Source organism: Pipistrellus hanaki (assembly GCF_964339955.1).
Source record: "Pipistrellus hanaki genome assembly, chromosome: 9".
NCBI classification, from domain to species: Eukaryota; Metazoa; Chordata; class Mammalia; order Chiroptera; family Vespertilionidae; genus Pipistrellus; species Pipistrellus hanaki.
The window spans coordinates 64,195,983-64,209,268 of record NC_140511.1 but is presented as its reverse complement, the minus strand read 5'-3'; the positions used below and the strand labels follow the sequence as shown (position 1 = coordinate 64,209,268).

General features: G+C 34.8%; 1 protein-coding gene across 1 annotated transcript; it reads left to right on the top strand.

Moving 5' to 3' along the window:
* Window positions 1-7,332: 7,332 nt before the first annotated feature.
* LOC311628468 (olfactory receptor 5B3-like) lies at window positions 7,333-8,283 on the top strand (the record flags this gene model as incomplete). Its single annotated transcript, XM_084895689.1, has 1 exon — window positions 7,333-8,283. The coding sequence occupies exon 1, from the start codon at window positions 7,339-7,341 to the stop codon at window positions 8,281-8,283; it is 945 nt and encodes a 314-aa protein (XP_084751815.1). The 5' UTR covers window positions 7,333-7,338.
* Between the last annotated feature and the right edge of the window lie 5,003 nt (window positions 8,284-13,286).

Genomic DNA, 13,286 nt, shown 5'->3' with positions numbered 1-13,286 from the left:
ATTTGAACCACTAATAATTACATGAGTTCGTTATCCATTTTTAAATTCTTTAGAAAATAATTTTAGGGGCCCTGGCTGGGTAGACACATTTAGTTAAAACACTTTTCCATGTACCAATATTGCAGGTTGGATCCTCGGTTAGGGCACAAAAAAGAAGCAACCAATAAATTTATAAATAAGTGGAACAACAAATCAATCTCTCTCTCTCTCTCTCTCTCTCTCTCTCTCTCTCTCTCTCTCTCTCTTTCTCTTAACAATAAATTAATCAATATTATTTTAGATCTTTTCATGAGATATGGCTATATAATTTTCCTATATTATCACTCACTATTTGTATTTATCACTTGTACATTCAATTTTTTAGAAACCATACTATTGCCAAAACTGGTTTGGCTCAGTAGATAGAGCGTTGGCTCAGTGGATAGAGCGAAGGGTCCCAGGTTCAATTCCAGTCCAGGGCATGTACCTCGGTTGCGAGCACATCATTGAGCAGCTGATTAATGTCTCTCATCTCATCCATGTTTCTAACTTTCTATCTCTCTCCCTTCCTCTCTGTAAAAAATCAATAAAATATATAAAAAAAATAAATCATACTATCAAATGGATCATACCAAGCCATCTTAATTCTTTTTCATTAGTTTTTCTCATTAAGTGGAAAATAACATATGAAATAAGTTTTATTTTATAAATCATAAAAATGAGACTATAATAAGTTTCCTACTTGATTGAATTTGAAAAACATATCCATAAATAATGATTATTTATTCAATGTCAATGGCTATAAACAGACAAATCTTATATAGCTTTCACCAAATTTACTCCTTAGTTAATATTTTATTTATCATATTACATTTGTGGAAACTAAAAAACCAACATTGATTATTACTATTATCTAAAACTTCAAGATTATTCAGATCATTATTTTTTACTAAGGTCATTTTGCTCTAACAGAATACATATAATCCAGTATGCAACATTGCACATATTTGTTGTGTCCCTTTAATCTTCCCTGATCTTGACAGTTTCTCAGTATTTCCTTATTTTTCATTACCTTAATACATGTTTTATAGAATGCCTTTCAATATCTGTCTGATTTTTTTCACATAGTTATATAAAGATATAGGTTTTGAGAAAGAATAAGAAGTGAACTTCTCATCTTGTCCTATTAGGGGATACATGTTACCAACATGACTTGTCACTGAGGGCTTTATCTTGATCAATTAAACAAAATGGTCACTTAAACTTTTGCCAGATTCTGCCATGCAATGTTACCTGCCCTCTTCCCCATACACTATATACTTTAGAAGCAACTCACCAAATTTCAATGCACACTCAGGTGGAAGAGACTACATTTCACCCCCTAGGAGAGGTCTATATAGATTACTAACAACTTTATTAGGGAAATGCATATCAAAACTACAATGAGACATCGTCTCACCCCTGTTAGAATGGTTATTATCAACATGATAAGTAATACCGAGTGTTGGCTAGAGTGTGGAGAAAAAGGAAACTTCATTCACTGCTGGTGGGAATAAAAAACGGGTACAGCCACTATGGAAAACAGTAGAAATCAATGGAAATGTATATTTTCTTAATTCTAATGATAGATGTTTATGTGGAAATTGATAAGGTTCCTAAAAAAATTAAGACTGGAGTTACCATATATGACTTAGCAACTCCTCTTCTGGGTATCACCCCCACAAGTTGGAAACATTTATTCACCAAGATATGCCTCCCTATATTAATTGCAGCACTATTCCTGGTTGCCAAGTTAAAAACTGAAGTGTCCTTCAATAGACAATTGGACAAAGGAGATGTGGTACATATAGACCAGCGGTTCTCAACCTGTATCAGAACCGCTTATCTATATGTACCACATCTCCTTTGTCCAATTATCTATTTTATCCAATTGTCAAGACCCCATTAGGGGTCGAATTACCCTTTAAAAAAATTGGATAAAAGAGATGTCCACATCTTTTCTATCTGGCTTGTTTCACTTAGCATGTTGTATTTGAGATCCACTCATATCATTAAATATGTTAATTTCCTAGAATTAATAATGTCTACATCTCTTTTATCCAATTGTCGCAACCCCATTAAGGGTTGAATTACCCTTTCACAGGGATCGCCTAAGAACAGCAGAAAACACAGATATTTACATTATAGCTCATACCAATAGCAAAATTACAGTTATGAAGTAGCAATGGAAATAATTTTATGTTTGGGGTTATCACAACATGAGAAACTGTATTAAAGTGTTGAGGCATTAGGAAGGTTGAGAACCACTGGTATAGACCATGGAATATGAATCAGCTATAAGCAAAGATGAAATACTTCCATTTGTGACAACATGGATGCACCTTGAGAATATCATGCTAAGTGAAACAGATTAGTTAGAAAAAGCTAAGAACCATTTGACTTCAGTCATATGTGGGATATAAAACTAAAATTCAAAGTAAAGTGGTTACCAGAGAGAAGGGGTTTGGTGGTAGTAAAATGTAAAGGAGCCAAATATATGGTGACAGAAGAATTTTTGAATTTGGTGAGCACACAATGCAATATATAGATCAAGTATTATATTAATGTACATTTGAAATCTACATAATCTTATTAGCCATGTCACCCTAATAAATTTAGTAAACATTAAAAAGGGGAAATTTTAACACAAGTAATCAGAAAGAGAGAACACGTTGTGAATATGAAGATAGAATCATGGACATGCAGCAAAAATCTAGAAATTCCAAAAGCTGCCAACAACCTACCCAAAAGCTCAGAAACAGACAAGAAACAAGTTCTCTCATATAATCACAAGGAATCAACAGAACAGCCCTGCTAACACCTTGATCTCAGGCTTGTAGCCTCCAGAAATATGAGAAGATAAAATCTGTGTTGTTTAAGTCACCCAGTTTGTGGTACTAGTTAATGATTGTTCTAGGAAATTAACATATTTAGTGATCTGAGTGGATCTCAAATACAACATGCTAAGTGAAACAAGCCAGATAGAAGAGATATATACTCTAGGATTTTATTTATAGGACATTATTGCAGAGATAAACTTATATGGACAAAACAGTAAGTGGTTGGTGCAGTGGGTGGGAGAAAGGGTTGATCACAAAGAAAAGATCAGAGGTTCAGTTTGGATGATGGAACTCTTCTATATGATGACTGTGGTAATGGTTACATAACCATATACATTTTATCAAACTTGAAAATTTATACACTAAAAACTGTAGGTACCATTACTGTTTGTAAATTATATTTAATAAAAAATAAGAAAAATTAATAACAAATAATATGAAAATATGTGTGCACTCTCATCATATCCTGCCCTAGGTTCCTACAGGCAACTTAATTGCTTCTTTTCTAAGCCCTTGGGATGAGAGCTATAGAAGTCCTCACAGGGAACATCCCCAAACCATTCCATGTCTCTCTGGCTCCTCTCTGATTCCCATGAGTTAGCCCCTGAAATCCCAATATGATTCAACGTTACATCATTTTAAAATGCTTAGCCCCCTTGGCTGTTATTTACACACCCTAAGTACATGTGGGCCTTCCCTTGGACTTCTGATCTGAGGGTTTGCTATGAGCCTGCAATCTTGGCCATGGGAAACATCTCAAGTTGAATAGTCTATTGATTGACTTTAAAATGATAACGCCTTTGTTTTACACAGCTTTCTTCATTTGCTATTTCCAGGCACAATTCTGTGAATTATGTAGGAGTGGCAATTTTGTTCTTTATTTTAGAAGCAAGAAGACAAGTGGTTCCTCCAAAAGCACCGTAAGTATTACTGGTGGGTTTAAAACTTGTACCCAGGTTTCTGAGGATTCTGACTTCATGTTGAGGTTTTCCTCCATCTTTACTTGTCATAGAGATCTTAGATTCTTTTGACCAGTACTTGTTAGAGAACATCACCAAGAGTATATATACATTATTCTATGGTTACATTTCAACTTTCAGAAGCACTAGTCAGGATTAAATGTGCCTTCCATTTCATCAGCAAGGTAAGCTTCTGCTTCATACGTATTTTTTAGTGTGAACTGTAATTTATGCAAAATTCATTGGGCGACTATAGCTGCTATGAGTTGTTTGAGCACATAAGTAGGTGTTTTTTTTTTTTTTTTTAAATATATATTTTATTGATTTTGTACAGAGAGGAAGGGAGAGAGATAGAGAGTTAGAAACATCGATGAGAAAGTGTCATCGATCAGCTGCCTCCTGCACACCCCCTACTGGGGATATGCCAGCAACCAAGGTACATGCCCTTGACCGGAATCGAACCTGGGACCCCTCGGTCCCCAAGCCAACGCTCTATCCATTGAGCCAAACCGGTCTTGGCCATAAGTAGGTGTTTTCAATTTTTTTCTAAAACAGTGAATTGAGACTGGGGTTTAAATTCAAAACTTCACCAATAAAAAGCACAGTGATACTTACGAAATAACATTATGTTGCTTTCCTAAAAATGATTAGCAAAAAAAGTAATGGTTCTAATGAATGAGTCTTAATTTAAACTTATTTACTATCTGTTGTGCTTTCACAAAAGGTTTTTCCAAAAAGCAGAAGAGAATGAAATTACCTTCCTTTAAACTACAGTAGACTTGCAATTGAATTAACAAGATCCATTGTAATCTTTTCCTCATAATTTCATCTTTAGTATTACTAGCATATCTACATGTTGATGGTGAAAGGCTAAAAGTATAGATTTTGATTTGGTCACAGATGGATTTGAACATTAATCTTGGGTTTTCTTCATACTAGCTGTGCAATTGTAGAGCTTTACATAGCTTCTCAAATCCTCAGTTTTCTTAATGGTAAATTTGGAAGTATAGTGTCACATATCTTACCATATTATTGAGGATTAAATGAAAAGATGTATTTATGTATATACACATATGTGAACACATCCCTAAATATAATTTCATATCCCTATAGCTTTTACTATTTGTAGAACATACTATATTCTACAAGTGTTTATGATGTCAAAGGTTGATGAATCTATTGACTTAAGGGGCTTCATCTGTAAAGTAAGATGTGAAAAAGTTAGAACAATGGTAGAGAATGATTAGATAACGATGTGTTCATCTAAAGACCTTAAATTCAGATGAAAAAGATTTAAAACGTTGTCCTGACTCAAGAACATATTTATATAAAAAGTTTATACATGAATCCCAATACCAAAACAGACCTGGAGGCTAAAAGCAGCCAACAATTTAGCCAATTTCAACCCGAATCTCCATGAATCAACAATGAGATGATATCAATGAAAGAAAATAATGAGTTTAAGAGACTCTTGCCTGGTCAGAGTGGCTCAGTTGGTTGAGCATTGTCCTATGACCAAGAGGATGCAGGTTTGATTCCAAGTCAGGACACATAACAGGGTTGTGATTTTGATTACTTGTTGGGGCATGTAGGGAAAGCAACTAATTGATGTTTCCCTATTCTCTCTCTCTCTCTCTTTCTCATCTCCCCCCCGCCCCTTTCTCATCTCCCTCTCTCTCCCTTTATCCCTCCCTCTCTCTAAACATGTCCTTGGGTGAGGATTAAAAAGAAAGAGACAAAGGAAGGGAAAAAGAAAGAAAGAAAGAAAGAAAGAAAGAAAGAAAGAAAGAAAGAAAGAAAGAAAGAAAGAAAGAAAGAAAGAAAGAAAGGAAGGAAGGAAGGAAGGAAGGAAGGAAGGAAGGAAGGAAGGAAGGAAGAAAGGAAAAAAGGAAGAAAGGAAGAAAGAAAGGAAACTCTTCAATTCATGTTAATATATGAATTTTAAGAAAGAAATTAAGCAAAAGTGTGGTTCAAATGAGAAGGCTAGAATAGATAGTTATGCTCATTGAGGACACACAGACAGAGAAACAACAAAAATACTAGTATCTCAGTGAGCCAGGTGTGTGAGAAAAAGTATATCAGAGAGAGAAGTTGCAAGACTTCAAAACTCATCTACACCTGAATCCCTAAATTTTATTAGCCACTTTTCTCAGATAAATATAAAGGCTTCAATTTCCTCCTGATAGTAATATTATAGCAAACTCTTAACAGGCTATGCTATACACTGAAAATTTCACTCACTGTATTTAATCTACTATTTTATTTAATTCTCATAATAATATCAAGAGATTCATTTTATTAAAATTTTCATTTTGGATGTGGAGAAAATTAAGTTTGGCTACTTATATTGAACTCCAAAAGTCTTGGGTAGTAAATGGTAGGGCTGATATTTAGCTCATATAAAAACCCAATCTCTAATGGTTATGCAACATAACCATTATTGCTTGTCTCCTTTTTGGTTTTTATAAGTGTATTTTTAGTATCACAAGAGCTCACTCATGTAGGGGAAACGATGAACAATATAAACTTATGAACAAGAACAGCATCGATCAGACTGTCGGACCTCAGAGGGAAGATAGGGAAGGGTGGGGATAAGGGAGAGAGATAAATCAAAGGACTTGTGTGGATGCATATGAGCCTAACCAATGGTCACAGACAACAGGGGGGTGGGGGCTTGCATGGGGAGGGGTTTGGACGGAAATGGGGAGGATGAGGACAAATATGTGATACATTAATCAATAAAGCATTTAAAATAAAAGGAAAACATAAAAACCCAAGCTCTACACGCAGTGCTCTATGTCTCCTCCTCAAAATTGCCTCTGTTAGTTGTGCACACCCTTGTGTGCCCAGTTACCCATCTACTATGCATACAGTTTTCATCTACTTAACTAAAATTCTGACTACTGAGTTGGGGGCAATGTTGACAAAGAGTCATTGCAAGTTGCATTAAATTCAATTTTATTTATATCAATACCAATTAACTGAAGAATCTCTCTGCCTATGTATATAACTTGGCTTTGGCAGTAATGATTTTTAAACTTAAAAACATTACTGAACATCTGTGACTTATAAGTTAAGTAGGGTAACAACTAGTCACTCTTATAGATTTACTGAGACAAATAAGTGAATATAGATGTAAGGTATCTCCAGCATTTCCAGGCAGATGAGCAACATAAAAGTATAAGCATTCACTAGACTCAGGGATATGACATTGCACATATATTTATTCCAAATATGTCATCTTGATTAAGACATTACTTGTTTACACAAATCAGTTTACAAAATTTAAAAAAGTGGGAAATTATTCATTAAACTTCAGCTTCAAGAATGTGTAACTCTGTAGGTAATGAATGCATTTAAACTTTGTTGGTAAACCCATACTTTAGACATGCTTGCCATAATAAAAATGTTCATCTACTTATCACTTTTCTATCTATGTGTTTCAATTAATTTTTTGTTAATCAATGTGTTTCTTTATGACTCATTGCTATAGGACATCTTGTGATTTCCAAACAACATCCATGGAGAACAATACAGAAGTGACTGAGTTCATCCTCCTTGGACTAACCAATGTTCCAGAACTGCAGGTCCCCCTCTTTATAATGTTCACCTTCATCTACCTCATCACTGTGGTTGGAAACCTGGGGATAATCATTTTGATTTTCTTGGACTTTCGGCTCCATACCCCTATGTACTTTTTCCTTAGTAATTTGTCTTTGGTAGACTTTTGTTACTCTACAGCTGTCACTCCCAAGATTATGGCTGGGTTCCTTGTAGGAGACAAGGTTGTCTCCTACAATGCATGTGCTGCTCAGATGTTCTTTTTTGCAGCCTTTGCCACTGTTGAAAATTTCCTCTTGGCCTCAATGGCGTATGATCGTTATGTAGCCGTGTGCAAACCCCTACATTACACCACCACCATGACAAGAGGTTTGTGTGCCTGTCTTGCCATAGGTTCCTATGTCTATAGTTTTCTGAATGCCTCTGTCCACACTAGGGACACATTCAGCCTCTCTTTCTGTAAGTCTAATCTGGTCCATCACTTTTTCTGTGATATTCCAGCAGTCATGGCCCTCTCTTGCTCTGACAAGCATATTAGTGAGCAGATTCTTGTTTTTGTGGTAAGCTTCAACATGTTTTCTGCACTCCTGGTTATCTTGATTTCCTACATGTTCATATTTGTCACCATTCTAAAGATGCCCTCATCTTCAAGGAATCAGAAGGCTTTGTCCACCTGTGCCTCTCACCTCACTGCTGTTTCCATGTTTTATGGGACTGCCATATTCATGTACTCCCAGCCCAGCTCCAGCCATTCCATGGACACAGACAAAATTGCCTCTGTGTTCTATACATTGGTTATCCCCATGCTTAACCCTCTGGTGTATAGCTTGAGAAACAAGGAGGTCAAAAATGCATTCAAGAAGGTTGTTGAGAAGGCAAAATTGTCTCTAGACTTTGCAAGATAAAGTTGTAGGATCCACAATAACGTGGTTTCAATCCTTTCAGATGTTCAACATGCAATAACTCACATTTTAAGGCTCAACAATGCCTCTAAATTGCTGAGAAAATGCCGATTTTTTCTTCAAAAGCCTATCATCTATAAAAAAGAAAATATTGTGTCTAAATACATGATGTTAAAGTTTGGATGGTCAAAAGGAACCTTAAAAAGGTTGGGATCCTTGCTTGTAATAAACCTTTTTATTATATTTAGTTTATTCATGTATTCATATTTTCTCTACCATGTAACAATGAAAGATATAGGGAAAACACAGAACACAAATATCCATTAAAAAAAGGATATGCAAGAATCCTATAATTGTACATACATGCAAAAGTGGGAAATTTTTTAAAGGGTTAGATGGAGTATGACTAAATTTAATTAAAAAATAAAATACTTTATATATCAAATTATAAATTTATGTTCAACATTATTTCTATTGTTCAAAATTATTTCAGGAGTCTATAATAAAGAAAAAGTGACATGGGTATTTAAATAAATATATATGTTTTTTCTTGGCATATATTATTCAGAACTACATATGCATAATATCAATATTTAAAGTGATTAATATTATATTTCTGCCTTCAGTAAGTATATTAGTAGAAGCAGTTTGTTCACAGGGTGATTTTCAATAGGAAAATAGCCAGAGAATAAGAAAAGGTCATTGCCCTAACCGGTATGGCTCGATGGATACAGCAACGGCCTGCGGATTGAAGGGTTCCAGGTTCAATTCCCGTCAAGGGCATCTATCTTGGTTGTGGGCACATCCCCAGAGGGAGGTGTGCTCTACGCAGCTAATCAATGTTTGTAGCTCTGTATCCCTCTCCCTTTCTTTCTGTAAAAAAATCAATGAAACATATTAAAAGAAAAGAAAGGTGATTGAAAAATAAGGGAATTTTTCAGTTTTTCTGTATATGACTATCTTTTCTTATATTTTGTAAACAAAAAGCACTGATTAATAATAGTGTTATTCATTTTTCTCATTGAATATACTAAGAAAAGGTTAATGCAACTCATTCAGGGATGCTTCAGTGTTAGATGATTCTGTGTTATTCCTCTCCTACTCATTTACACTGAGTTCCTAGCTTATTCTGGACAACTCCAAGCATGCTCCTGCATGAGGATCTTTGTCCTTGCTGTTACCAATGCTCAGAAAGCTCCCTTACTTCCTTCAGCTCTTTGCTTAAATGTTTCCACACTATAGTTACCCCACCCACCCGTGGACACTGTTCCTTCCTTGCACTTCTTCCTTGCACTTCATAATTCTGATCAGTACTCAAATTAAAGTATTATCATTATCCCTTTATTTTATTACTGAGAGCATATGCTACACCAGAGGAGTCACTTTGTCTTCCTAACAACTTCATTTTCAACACATAAATTACAACCTGCTTTATAATAATTTCTCAATAAACATGTTAACAAATATATAAGTCAAAATGTGGATCCAGCAGTCAATATATTTGAACCACTGATAATTACATGAAATCGTTAACAATTTTAAAATTCTTTAGAAAAAAAATTTAGGTGCCCTGCCTTAGTAGCCTCTGTTAGTTAGAATGCTGTCCATATGACAAAGTTTAGGTTGGATCCAGGTTAGAGCACACACAAGAAGCAACTAATAAATTCATAAATAAGTGGAACCACAAATCAATCTCTCTCTCTCTCTCTCTCTCTCTCTCTCTCTCTCTCTCTCTCTCTTCTCCCTCTCCAATCAATCAATACAATTTTAGAGCATTTTATAAGACATGGCTATGTTTTTTTCCTATATTATCACTCACTATTTGTATTTATCACTTGTACATTCAATTTTTTAGAAACCATACTATTGCCAAAACCGGTTTGGCTCAATGGATAGAGCATTGGCCTGTGGACTGAAGGGTCCCAGGTTCAATTCTGGTCAAGGGCATGTACCTTGGTTGAGAGCACATCATTGAGCAGATGATCGATGTTTCTCATCTCATCCATGTTTCTAACTTTCTATCCCTCTCCCTTCCTCTCTGTAAAAAATCAATAAAATATATATTTTTAAAAAATAAATCATACTATCAAATGGATCATACTAAGCCATCTTAATTCTTTTTCATTAGTTTTTCTCATTAAGTGGAAAATAACATATAAAATAAGTTTTATTTAATAAATCATAAAAATGAGACAATAAGTTTCCTACCTGATTGAATTTGAAAAACATATCCATAAATAATGATTATTTATTCAATGTCAATGGCTATAAACAGACAAGTCTTATATAGCTTTCACCAAATTTACTCCTTAGTTAATATTCTACTTTAAAATATTACATTTGTGAAAACTAAGAAACCAAGATTATTACTATTATTTAAAACTTCAAGATTATTCAGATCATTATTTTTTACCAAGGTCATTTTGCTCTTACTGAATACAATTCCACATATTTATTGTGTCCCTTTAATCTTCCCTGATCTTGATGGTTTCTCAGTATTTCCTTATTTTCCATTACCTTAATACGTGTTTTGTAAAATGTTATACAAAGGTATAAGTTTTGAGAAAAAATAAGAAGTAAACTTCTCATCATGTCCTATTAGGGGATACACATTATCAATATGACTTGTCACTGAGGGCTTTATCTTGATCAATTAAACAAGATGGTCACTTAAACTTTGCCAGGTTCTTCTATGTAATGCTACCTGCCTTCTTCCCCATACACTATATACTTTAGAAGCAACTCACCAAATTTCAATGCACATTCAGGTGGAAGAGACTACATTTCACCCCCTAGGAGAGGTCTATATAGATTACTAACAACTTTATTAGGGAAATGCATATCAAAACTACAATGAGATATTATCTCCAGTTAGAATGTTTATTAGCAACATGATAAGTAATACCGAGTGTTGGCTAGAGTATGGAGAAAAAGGGAACTTCATTCACTGCTGGTGGGAATAAAAAACTGGTACAGCCACTATGGACAACTGTAGAAAGCAAAGGAAATATATATTTTCTTAATTCTAATGATAATGTTCATGTGGAGAAAAAAAGGTTCCTAAAAAAATTAAGACTAGAGTTACCATATATGACTTAGCAACTCCTCTTCTGGGTATCACCCTCAAAAGTTAAAACATTTATTCCCCAAGATGTGCATCCCTATATTAATTGCAGCACTATTCATGGTTTTCAAGACATTGAAAAAACTGAAGTGTCCTTCAATAGACGATTGGATAAAAGAGATGTAATACATATAGACTAGTGGTTCTCAACCTGTGGGTGAACGACCCTTTCACAGAGGTCGCCTAAGACCATCAAAAAAGAGAGATATTTAAATTACAATTCATAAGAGTAGCAAATTTACATTTATGAAGTAGCAATGGAAATAATTTTATGTTTGGGGTCACCACAACATGAGGAACTGTATTAAAGGGTTGTGGCATTCAGAAGTTTGAGAACCACTGATATAGACAATGGAATACTACTCAGTCATAAGAAAAAATCATATACTGCCATTCATGACAACATGGATTGACCTTGAGAATATCTGGCTAAGTGAAAGAGGTTAGTCAGAAAATACTAAGAACCAATTTGTTTCATTCATATATGGGATATAAAACTGAAACTCAGATATAGACAACTGTATTGTGGTTACCAGAAAGAAAGGGTTTGGGGGTAGTAAAAGGTAAAAGAGGCCAAATATATGGTGACAGAAGAATTTTTGAATTTGGTGAGCACACAATGCAATATATAGATCATGTATTATATTAATGTACATTTGAAATCTACATAATCTTATTAACCAATGTCACCCTAATAAATTTAGTAAACATTAGCAAGGAGAAATTTTAACACAAGTAGTCACAAAGGGAGAACACTCTGTGAAGATGAAGATAGAATCATAGCCATGCAGTAAAAATAAAAAAATCACAAAGGCTGCCAACAAACTACCCAAAAGCTCAGAAACAGACAAGAAACAAGTTCTCTCATATAATCACAAGGAATCAACAGAACAGCCCTGCTAACACCTTGATCTCAGGCTTGTAGCCTCCAGAAATATGAGAAGATAAAGTCTGTGTTGTTTAAGCCGCCCGTTTGAGGTAGTAGTTAATGATTGTTCTAGGAAATTAACATATTTAGTGACATGAGTGGATCTCAAATACAACATGCTAAGTGAAACAAGCCAGATAGAAGAGATATATACTCTAGGATTTTATTTATAGGACATTATTGCAGAGATAAACTTATATGGACAAAACAGTAAGTGGTTGGTGCAGTGGGTGGGAGAAAGGGTTGATCACAAAGAAAAGATCAGAGGTTCAGTTTGGATGATGGAACTCTTCTATATGATGACTGTGGTAATGGTTACATAACCATATACATTTTATCAAACTTAAAAATTTATACACTAAAAACAGTAGGTACCATTGCTGCATATAAATTCTATTTTAATAAAAAAGGAAAAATTAATAACAAATAATATGAAAATATGTGTGCACTCTCCTCATATCCAGCCCTAGGTTCCTACAGGCAACTTAATTGCTTCTTTTCTAAGCCCTTGGGATGAGAGCTATAGAAGTCCTCACAGGGAACAGCCCCAAACCATTCCATGTCTCTCTGGCTCCTCTCTGATTCCCATGAGTTAGTCCCTGAAATCCCAATATGATTCAACATTACATCATTTAAAAGTGCTTAGCCCCCTTGGCTGTTATTTACACACACTAAGTACATGTGGGCCTTCCCTTGGACTTCTGATCTGAGGGTTTGCTACGAGCCTGCAATCTTGGCCAGGGGAAACATCTCAAGTTGAATATTCTATTGATTGACTTTAAAATGATAACGCCTTTGTTTTACACAGCTTTCTTCATTTGCTATTTCCAGGCACAATTCTGTGAATTATGTAGGAGTGGCAATTTTGTTCTTTATTTTAGGAGCAAGAAGACAAGTGGTTCCTCCAAAAACACAGTAAGTATTAATGGTGGGTTTAAAACTTGTACCCAGGTT